At 43.7% G+C, this 11,590-nt stretch overlaps 1 protein-coding gene across 1 annotated transcript in view; it reads right to left on the bottom strand.

The window, feature by feature from the left end:
* Window positions 1–10,076, bottom strand: part of CIZ1 (CDKN1A interacting zinc finger protein 1) — a gene marked incomplete at its 5' end in the record, with an annotated part of 17,031 nt that extends 6,955 nt beyond the window's left edge. Inside the window, 8 exons of the mRNA XM_008942793.1 lie at window positions 160–290; window positions 646–828; window positions 1,869–1,948; window positions 2,314–2,393; window positions 5,222–5,282; window positions 6,203–6,338; window positions 7,359–7,525; window positions 9,961–10,076. Of these exons, the coding sequence (XP_008941041.1) occupies window positions 160–290; window positions 646–828; window positions 1,869–1,948; window positions 2,314–2,393; window positions 5,222–5,282; window positions 6,203–6,338; window positions 7,359–7,525; window positions 9,961–10,076 (954 nt within the window). The remainder of the gene's footprint in view (window positions 1–159; window positions 291–645; window positions 829–1,868; window positions 1,949–2,313; window positions 2,394–5,221; window positions 5,283–6,202; window positions 6,339–7,358; window positions 7,526–9,960) is intronic.
* Between the last annotated feature and the right edge of the window lie 1,514 nt (window positions 10,077–11,590).

Below are 11,590 nucleotides of genomic sequence, written 5' to 3'. Positions count from 1 at the left end.
CAGCAGGAAGGAAGTTCGTTGAAGTAGATTAAGGCCCCTGAAACCAGAGGGATTTTGTACCATTCCCAGAACACAGGGGCACCCCAGTGTAGTGAGGTGTTTTAGAACCCATGTATGTCCACATTCAGATTGAGTTTTCTACCACAGACCAACACTTACCCATCTTTTTCTGCTAGCACCTTCTGCTCCTTCACCATGGGCAGCAGTGAAACAAAACAAACATTGCTCCTGTGCTGGATCTCCCCAAGTCGCTGCTGGTGCTGAATTCCAGCCATGTGGGACTGGAAATTCTGAGAGAGAGGTTAGGAGAAAAAAAAAAAATCTACATGTATCCAAAATACAGAAAATAACAGGTATGAGCTACACATTCCATTCTCTTGACTGCTGTTTAGCAATGAAATGCTATAAAAGCTTAAGAGCATGGCTGCCTGTGGATCCACCCACATTCACTCTCTGAAGGGTTGACTGCCAGCTCTTCAGGAGAGGTTTATTTCATCTGCATGCTTGTCACCATTTTTTACATTCCTTGCTCCTGAAGCACGAGCCCTTGCTAACAAGTCTCCTGCTGCACCTCCCCACAGCAGCCAGCCATCTAATCCACTTCTCTTGACCACCCATATCCCAGTCAGCCCTGTGGATTTTTACCTGCTGACTGCAGCAGTTGGTCTTGCAGATGTAACAGTAGAATTTAAGGACCGATTCAGGGTTGGGATCAGCTGCACCCACCTCGCAGGTCCAGTGCCCTGGTTTCAGAGCTGTTGTACTGATAGCTCTGCTCTCACTGCTCTGCTGGATTGTCACTTTCAGTGAACCTCCAGAGCTCAACACCTGCCAAAAGGAGTCAAGATTAAGTCACATCTCTCAGTAGAAGACAGTAAAAATGACACCTGCTTTTTGCATGCAACCTAAGCTCTCTGCCACTTAAGAAAATGCATTTAATCTTGAATCCACAGGAGGCTGACCAGAAAGACTCCCATACATACTCCTCCCAACACTGCTAAATCAGTGATCCCTGTGTCACAGGACCAAGCCTGTCAATGCAGATGGTTTTTTCTGCAGGCCCTGTAGACCTCTGTGACCTAGTCTCTGGGGACTGGAGCAACAAACACTGCCTTGGTAAGGGAGACCATCACCTCACGTTTCTCCACTGCAGAAACAAAGGCAACTCAGCACCACACCTGGTGGAGTAAGGGACTCGAACAAGGGCAGGATGATACAACTCATCACATCAACCAATGTCTCCAGTTATAGGAGACTTTCAAGTCTGATTCACATCATGAGTTAAATCTTTGTCTGGTTAGATTCATACAGCCTAAGATCCTGGTTTAGCATATGGGCAAGGTATCTCATGCAAGAGACTTTTGGGTTTCTGGCTTCACCTGTGTCTCATTCTTCTAAGCTGCTTTTCAAAAGCACACACTCCCACTATCTGCTCATACCTGCTGTGATGGCAAGTGCCACAGTAGCTGCATCTTTACAACCATCACCTGAATTTTTTCACATCTGCTCTTCAGCAACATAAAGGCTGTATTTAGCTATGGTCCTCAATGCATGTATTTTTCAGTGCCTCTTTTAATTCAACTTCCATTCATTCCAGATGAATACTGCAATCTCAGTGAACCCCAGCATCCACAAACAGCCAGCAGTAGGTAAGGTGCAGGCTAGCAGAGGTACAAAGGCAGCAACTCAGAGCAGACTGAGCACTAATTGCAGACATATTCTGCCTTATTGCCAGGGACAACAGCTTACAGCAGGAGACAGAGCTCCAGACGTGGGTGCCATCTGGTTCCCAGTGGCAACGGGCTTCTCTGGGATTGAGGAGGAGGTTGTATGTTCTGCACACCCCTGCATGGAGTGTGTCTACTCACCTCAGGAGCCTTTGGTTCCTCAGAGAATTTCCTCTCTTTAGAGAGATCTTCAGCTGTGTACTCCTTTGCATTGTCTGTACCTAGGAGGAGAGAGTCCTTTTAGCTGCCTTAAATCAAAATAGCAATGACAGAAAAAACAAAGCAGCAGGTGAATGAAGTCAGGGAGCCTTCCTCACAGTGCTGTTGGCTGTAAGCCCAGTGCACAAACCTTTCTCCAAATAAATCTTTATTAAAGAGGGAAACTTCCACCGTTTGCATTTGGTAACGAGGTTTCAGGGATTACATTCAGATTTGGTCTCTAGATTTTCTCCTCCTTTCCCCATCCTCTATGACTGGAGAAAGGACATTCCTGACAAGACTGACAGGATCTACAGATGCTGATCTACAGGTGCAGTTCCAGCAAGGAGTGCCCTGAAAGTGAAAATCACAGTGCTCAACAACTCACCATCAGCTTGGACCTGGATGCTTGACTCTCCTGATTCTTTGCTGTCTGTGGCATCCTCTAATGCAGACTCCTCAGTCACACTTCAAGAATATCAAGAAAATAACCTTACTTGCCATGTTACAGATAAGGAGATTTGGAAGACACAGCAAGGCACAGGCTGGGGTCTAAGCTACCACACTCTCTGCTAAACCCACAAACCAATAAGCTACTGGACGTGGTATTTCAGGCAAGGATTCAGCAGAAATAAATAAAAACAGTGAAAGTAGGCATTCTAGAACAGATTCATAAACAGCAGCCAAATCATCTGGACAAGAAGGTTACAATTGATTTTTTGGATCACTGCCCTCTCCTGAAAGAGGCCTGCAGGGAAATAAGTTCATACAGGAAATAATAAGAGCTCCAAGAGCTCACTCCTCTCTTGACTGGTGACCTACAGGGGAACTGCAACACCCGGACAGTACTCCAGGCTGCTCTGTGCATGAGGGAATAGAGGCCTGTCAGAACTCCATAGGTTCCCAGTAGTGTCTTACTGGGATTTTGTAACTGCCTGCTCTATTTGTATTAGTTGTGTTTTGTTCCTGAGACCCTGCAGTTCTGCTTGTGAGGGAGCTGCAACTGTACAAGGTGCAAATCAAAAGAACTTTGCTTTCTTTTATTTGATCTGCTAAGGAGAAAAAAAAGATCCCAAAGGGACTGCTGAGAATAAGCAGTTGACTTCTAGAGAGTACAAAGTGTACTTCACAATATCGTTCTCCATCCCCTATTTTTCCATCAAGGCTAACACTTTTCACCATGGTTTGAATGTCTTCTCTCTCAGGCCAGCTCAATATCCCACCCACTGGTGTCCTTCTGCCAACAGGGAGCAGCACCTTCTGCACAAGCAGGAAGGCAGGCTGGGCAGGTACTGCATCCAGTGATCCAAACTCACACCCCCCGTGTAATTTATCAGGTTGATAAGTGATAATGTAACTGGGTTACATGGCTATAAATACACAGCAGGGTTTGGGCAGTGCAAACACGACGAAAACAAGAGTGGCTGGCATTAACATTATTTGTCAAGTGCTGCCAGCAGGCTCAGCTCTATGCCACACACAGATGGTGACAGCACTCCAGGGCAAGGGTTTGCAGTCTAAACTGCAAATCTAAGGAGCACTCTAGGGGAGGAAAAGCCACCACGAGCATCGTCTAGGGAGGAAATGGTTTTATATGGATACTTGTCAGGCCATGCTAGGAGAAGTGGGTGTTCAAGGAGGGTTTGAAGATGATGAGTGCTTTCTGCACTGGAATGAGGATGCTGTTCCAGGCATACAGATGGTACATAGGAAAAAAGGCAGAAGTGGGAAAAACCTGGAATGAAGAAGGAGGCAGTATTCCTGGCCAAAGGGAAATGGAACAATGGAGCACGAAACAGAAGTTTGTGACATGGATGGGGGAATGCCCTTCTCATCTGTGAAAGGCAATATGAGAACAGTAAACTTTTCAGAGATCCATCATCTGTTCCTTGGACGTAAACAGAAACACTTCAAAAAAAAAAAAAGCTAAGGAATGATCTATTCTAAGTAAATACCAGCCGTAATATATGCATCAAATCTGGCAGTCCCTAACCACTGCTCAGGAAAGGATTTTCCTAATAGCAGGCTTGCTGCAGTGAGATCTGTCATTCCTCAGATTTGACACTTTTTTCAATGTATGTAACAGGACTCTGATTAATGCCCTACCAAATATTAATGTAATTAAAATTAAATTAGCTTTGGCAAACATTAACGAAGCATACACTCAAATACATTCGACCTAGCTCTAATTGAATTTGCTCACTTTCTTGCTAATCAGAGTCCATAATTTACGATAGTCCCCGCTCACATAATATTTATCACTCTTTAATGTTTTACACGATCAAGGTAATATCTGAACATCAAAGTAATCTTGGTATATACTCCCCTAAAGCTAGCCATTAATCTCTATCTACAGATGGGAGACAGAGAGGTGAAGAAATCTGTGCAAAACCACACGGTGGATTGTTAACAGGGAAGATAAGAGGACCCAGGAGTCCTGACTCATAGACATTAACATATGTTGGAGAACTCTCAAATCAGTGCCTCCAGAAATCTGCTTTCACTCCCTCCTCTCCTCCCCCCGCAGCAGCTACCGGCGACAGCTCTGGCGAGGTACAGCACGGTGCAGATGGCACCAGGAGCTCCAGGACGTGCCTTCCCACTAGATGGCAATGCAGCCTCGCCCGTCCCCTCCTGCAGCCCGCGGGGAGGCAGAGGGTGCAGGAGGACCCTGCCATGGCCAGCAGGCCTGCGCTGGCAGCCCTTCCCCTAATAGGATTGCCTTTGGCTATTTTTACCCAGCAGACAGGGGTACTGGCAAGGCAATCTCTGCAGAAGGGATACAGAAATCACTCGTGGATACTCGGCAGTACCGATTCCCTTCCCTTTCCCACTCCTCCAAATCAACTACCCTCTTCCACACCTACGGAAACCTCACGTGTTCCAAGTCTTTTCCTCTCTACTGATAGGTGGCTGCTCATTTCCCTTCTTGACATTTAGGGAAGAAAATTAGAGAAACAGATCAGAATAGAAAAGAACATCTCTGCTTCCTCCAAGAAGCCTGTCAGAAGAACGTGTGAGCAAACTCTGCTTTGTTGCACATTTACATGAGCTGCATCCCTTAGTTTTTATTCCCACAGCAGTGACAATCAGTAAGAGTCTATGATTCTATGACCCTACAACACCCTGGATTGCAGCAAGCATCATGAGATTTTCTGATTTGTTTATGAGCATCTGAAATACCTCCTACATGCTAGACATCAGGCCAGTATAGTACAGCCCTCATTATTAGAAAAAAATAATTACACAATAATTCTAAACCCAGTAACTATTTCAGTACCCCATACAATAAATACCTCTTCAGTCTTTTTGCTGCAGGCTCAGTGTTCAACACAGATTCTGTTGGAATTCTTGGCTCTGCAGGAACACAGAAGGAGATCTCCTTAGCAAAGCAGATCCATGCCACCTGGAGCATGTTCCCTAACTGAATAACCACTGCCAATAAAGCTCTGTTTAAGCAAATAATACTGCACACTTGCTTATCCTGAATTTGAGAATTGTAGTGACAAGGTTAGATAATGACCTAAGAGATTTGATTTTTATTACAGATGTCACAGTATGAGGTGTTATCCAGAAAGATATCTATGATTATATCTACTAAGTGGGTTTTAGTCCTATACCTCATTAACGAGAGCCCAGATCTTAGGAACATTAACATAAGCCAAGGTGGCATATCTATCTGACAGCAATCATTTCATCAGGTAATTTTCACCACTGCATATACACTGGTTACAATCATATGCCTGCATTTTTAGATTAGGCACTCTTCAGTCAGAAATAACATTCCCACATGTGTATCACATCTGATGCTGTAAGAGATTCAGTGCCAGCAGTTTCTGTCCTGACAACTGGAGCACAAGTGCTCCCTGTATGAGATGAGTTGACATCTCTTCCTTAGCATGTTGATTGCAACTGGTTCTGCTTCATGTGTTTGACTCCATGAGATGTTGAGTGCAGCAGGGGTAAGGGAATGTGGAAGGTTTAATTGCAAACCAGGTTTCTTCTCCCCATATCTTAAATGGGGCTCACTGTCAAAGTGACTTCTGAGAGGCTTCCATGCAAGAGATATGGAGCTGGCTTACAAAACCAAAAATATTTAGGATAAAAGGATATATAAAACCCATAGCAAAAGGCTATCACAGGTGGTTTAAGTATGTACAATTAGGGAGAAATGTAGCTGATTAAAACTAAAGCCATCTCCAGTCTTTGCTGCAGGAACAGCAAAGAGAAGTTCATAATGTCTCAAAGCATGTGTTTCACTACAGGCTTCCCCTTACCTGTGGATAGTGAGGAGTTGTTCTGCTCTGACCCTGCCTGCACTCCCTCTGGGATTTCCATCTTCTCATCACCTTGTGTCTGAGATGAAGAACCAGGATCTAGTTCCCGCTTCCTGTCAGGGACCCTCTGGAAATCCTGCAATGGGCAGAGAGTCACTGCCAGCTCTCTGTCCTTCCTCAAGCCCAACACACTGCCCAAAGCACCCAATCTCTACTGTGGGGTGGGAATGGCAATTCCAGCACACAGGAATGAAAGGAATATATGTTTTACAATGGACTGCCTTGCTTCAGGCAAGCTTATATAGTTAAACACAGTAAGGCACTTTAGTTTCACAGGCAACCCATGATGTTTCTCCAGCACCTTAAGTACCAAGCTGTTTTGAAAGGGTAGAGTCACTTTAGAAAGACTCTGGCAAGTGGTGCACAGGCAAAGAGAAAGAATAGTCCAAAATAATCCCCCTTCATTTCAACTCCAGCAAAAGAACAGTCCAAGAGTAGAAGTCTACCTTACCCACTACATCTTTTTGACAGAATGGGATCACATATGCCAAAGCTAATCTAAGAGGAAGGAAGTACTCAACAATTAATCCAAGAACTATTTCCATAATACAAAGGAGATCTTAACGGTGGAAAGTGAGAAAGGTTTCTACAAAGACAACTGTACATTTTATAAAATCCACAAAACCAAATATGATACTGATCTTGAAAAATTGGAAAACAGCCCAAACAGGCAGAGTGACGTGTCCATGGTAGGCGCAAGTCATTTGGGAACAACTAACTGCTTTGGAAGGCTAATGGGGGAGAACTCTGGCTCCTGTGAAGAGCAAAGCACTCAGCCAGAATTTCTCTGAATTACTTTGAAGCTGGTAGTTCTAAAGGCTCTTTTTATTTCTTAGGTTTAAACAGTTTTGCTATGAGGAATTCTCTTTCTTGGGCAAGAAGTGACAAGAAACATTTTTATCAGAAATGTAAATACGGACCAGAAGAACCTTAGGGATGGAATCCTTCTGCATTTCTGTGTCAGCAGCATGGTGCAAAACAGTTTTCATTGTAAGACTCTCTCCCTCCTCTTTTGTTCTCCACCTACGATACAGCCAACTGCTGCAAGCTCAGCAGGAGCACAAAGCTCCCAAACAGCTGGAAACCACAAGCCCACCTTGCGGAAGGTCCGGTTCTGCCGCTGGAAGGGAAGGCCAGGGAAGCCCAGCCGAGCTGGCTTTAAGGAGACCCCAACAGGTGGTGGCCCTAGGAGGGAATGTCTTGTAGCCTGAGGGAAAAACTGCTGCAGTGCTGGCGCTGTCATGTTAAATCCACGCAGGTTTCCTGTAAATACAAACACACAGCATATCACCACCCTGCAGTCTGCAAAGGAGAGAGAAAATCTTCTACCTGCACAAGCAGGAGGTAGAGAGGGGAAGGGCTCCTCCATGCAAGACCCTCTACTTCACTGGGCACTGTACGGCCACTCCGTGCTCTACCCTCTTCAGCCCACCCCAGAAGAGAATTTGATGTAATAGCAACTATTACTACGTATCGGGCTAATTAATTATAATTGTCACTGCAGGCTAAGATCATTAGAGCAATTATTTGATCTGGGCACACTAGCGCTTGTGTTTGCGACAAACAAGGTCTCGTTTTACAAAAACTCTCTGTAAAAAAGGAAAATTCATCCCACATTTGTGCAGCTGGCAGCTCAAGCCATAGTACAGATACTGTTTAACACAACCCAGCAACATCATTTCATTTAAAACAACACTGGACTTTTCAAACAAAAGATTCCACAGTCCTCTCTGCCACCTGGCTGTCATGCAGGCTCAACATGTCAACCTGAACTCTGACACGTGAGACTCTGCCATTTCCAATTATAATGCTCTGCTTCCTGAACAGTTCTTTTCAGCACCCACAACTGGTGAGACTGTTAACCAAATCTCACCAATTCTTTAAAAAGGCAGTCCTCGCTATCCCTGTTTCAGGGGTGAGAGAACAGAAGTGCCCAGATGCCTCAGCTACACCCCCAGAAGCTGTCCACCCTTCTGGAAACCTGGACTTCTGTTGCAATTTTTTATTTCACACTGGAATTAGTGCATACTCTGTCTTAAACAGGGCAGAGAAGTTTGGAGACATGCACCCAAAATCTGAAAAAAATAAGCTACACTGTTTAAATCCTGAGAGAAGTTTGTCTTCAAAAGTAATCGTATCCCTTATTACTTACCATAAATAATTTCTTACTGTAAAAAGGCACAGCTGTATTAGAAAAATCTATAAAGCAAGAAATCATCTCCTGCTCTTGGTTTAGTGCCTTTAAAGAACTGCACATCCATTTCAATTTGAAGTGTTTATGTTTTCTTATTCCCATTGCTGAAGCCACATACAGACAATGAATTATTTATGTTGATGTTTCCCAGGTACAGAAATACCACAGCATCAGATATTCTTACATGTAATCCACACCTGAATGGCCAAAAAATTTCAGATCTCTAAGGGCCACACTGGACATTGAAACTGTATTACATGTTACTTGTGTCTAGCTGGTGTAGATAAAGAGAAGTCACAACTCAGCACGTAGAGGTGAAAAAGAGGAGGAATGGCACTAAGACAGAGTGCATGCAGAGTATTTGTTAACTTTATCCTGCTCTCATATCTAATTTGCCTCAGGTCCTTGGCATACTATTTAAATACAACTTCTCAGTAAGAAATCTTGCTTCAGGGAAAAGGTCAGGCCATGCTAATGTCAGACATATATGAAAGGAGTATGGCTGACTATAGCAGTCAGACATTTTCTTGACACAATTATATATACACCAATCTTCAGAGCATGGCTTGTCCTTTTTCACTGCCAGTTTCCCTTCAAACTGAGAGAGATCTGTAGAGAGCCACTGGAGTCACTAGAGAGCCCTCACATCAAATGGGCAGAGAGAACAAAAGGAGAGTTAATGACATACAGAATAAATCTATTGTCTTCACATCTGGGCATGATTCACAGGCAAGATAAAAATTGCAGGCATTAATCTAAACTAGGCACTTCAAAACTATGCCAGGTAGTGATTTTGTGTCGAAAAGAGCTGTCAGGTTAAGATGTGAGCAAAACCAAATACATGGCTTTATATATCTGCATGTTAGAAATGATATTAAGGCAGCTTCATAAAATTTGTTTTGAAAACATCCCATCTGGAAAAATAAAATCTACTTGTGGAAACACAGTGATGGAAGAACACTAATATTATCCATCACACAAATGAAAGTCATTTCAGGGAACTGAAATTTCACAAGACAATTGAAACCCAAACCATTTTCCACCACAGTATACTTTATTTGTTTGGACTGCACTAAGTTTGGACATAGACAAGCACCTCCTCCAAACAAGGTTAGCATGTATGTAACAGATGAGGGAAGAAGCTGTTTTCAACCTTCCAACCAAGGAAGACAAACAACCAATACAAATCTAAGCATTTTATCTAAATATATTGATGAAAACCACTCGTGCCACCAAATCCAAAAGGGAAGGCACATATCTAGTACCTATCCTGATACCTTCTAGAAGCCCAGTTGTGAACAGTTGGACACGTGGGATTTTCAAGACCTGAAGAACCTCTGTGAGGTGGACTATGATCAAATTTCAAAAGGTAAAAAAAACCACAACAAACAGAACTGCCAAATACAAAGACTTCACCAGTTCAGCAAGAAATAGCCACGCTACGGTTTCAGTCCTCGAAGGATGATTAAATAACTCCAGTAAGTGTCTCCCATAACGACAGTACCTTGCATCTGCTGCATGAGTAAGGCCCGCTGAAGCATGGGATTGGCATTGAGCAGCGATGGTTGATTTGTTGCCCGCAAGCTCAGCATCTGTTGCTGCTGTGGCGGTGGCAAACCCCTGGAAAAGGAGGCATTAATCATAAGAACCCAGTAAAAACTGTATCCTTTGATTCTAGGCACCTAGCAAGCATAAAATGGAGGAGCAAAGAACAGCTGAAACCCTGATATACATGCATGAAAGGATACCATACACCGGCGCTGTATCCTCTTCCTTCCACTCTCCTGGAATTTCCAAAGCTGACAGATTGTCTATCAAGGAATTTGAGGTCAGAGATAACTCCTTAGCACCAAGCCCACATAAAGCCTGTCAAGCAGCATAAAAAAAGCCCAGGATCTGACTGCAGTTCTACAGAATTATGCGGCACTCGTCAGTAGGAATGAGTGATCTAGACCAGCAGCTACATTTAACAGAACAACAAAAAAGAAGTTCTAAAAAACAGGGAGTTCTCAGTAGCTTAAAACACATTTTTCCAAAATCGATGCCTCCCACATGGAGCCAAACAGGTCATAACTGTAAGTGGTGCCCCCTAACTGCAAGAACTGGATGGAAAAATAAAGCACAGCCTTCATATTTAAAACACGAGGAGGAAGAAGTGAGCAGAGGACTCTCCAGGGCTAAGGAGGGTGGAGCAGACATGAGAGAAAAGTCTGAAGAAACTGGCAGGCACTTCTTCAGGCGATTGCAAGGTCAGGCCCACCTCCAAGCACGACTGCTGACACAGCTAAATCTGTCAGGGCTGTAAAGAGGTACAAACACGGATCAAAATATCCATGCTGACAAAAAAACCCAACCCTACTAACAGAATTTACAGCAGCTCATCTTCACATTCGCTGCTCTAGATTGTTCCAGTCTCAGAGCTGAGATATTTATACCAGGAAAATCGTACCTTTAAAGGTGCAAGATGCATCCATGCTATCTAGCTGTCAGCCCCATACTGGCATTTTAAGGGCAGCCTTGTTTATAGTACAAGACATATAATAATGGTAAAAAGATTCAGAGGTTCATGTTTCTAGCAGAACAGAAAGATTTCCACATTTCTCTCAGAAACATATAATAATTACTTTATCCTTATAAGGCATAAGTTATTAAATAATGAATTAACTCTTTTCTTAAATTACCATCCCATTGCTTTGAATTTGCAGAGCATAAACCTTTAAAGATAACAGCCACTGCAAGAAAATGCATTACTTTAGATAATTCGTCTTAGTTCTAAAAATCTCTCAGCTCATTAGAGACAACTAGTCCTATGTAAAACAGTTGTTTTATCCCTTGCATTTCTTTGGAAAACGCCGGTTATTTGCTTTGTTATTTCTGGCAGATATAATTTATCTTTTAACAAACAAAACATGCTTTTCTCCATCCCCTCCCCGCCCCACGCTGCTCAGCCACATCCTCAGCGCTGGTGCCACTGCAGGAATAAGTTCAATAACCTCGCCCAGGCCAGGAGACCCAGCCAGAGAAAGAAAATAAATACACAGCCTAAGTTCGGTAATAAAATAACGAATCGTGCGCGGCTCAGGGCGGCTCAGCGGCGGCTCTGCCGGAGCAGGCGTTTTCCCCGCCGGGAGGGG

This window comes from Merops nubicus, unplaced genomic scaffold, assembly GCF_000691845.1.
Source record: "Merops nubicus isolate BGI_N331 unplaced genomic scaffold, ASM69184v1 scaffold40836, whole genome shotgun sequence".
Taxonomy (NCBI): Eukaryota; Metazoa; Chordata; class Aves; order Coraciiformes; family Meropidae; genus Merops; species Merops nubicus.
This window is presented reverse-complemented; position numbering and strand designations above follow the sequence as displayed.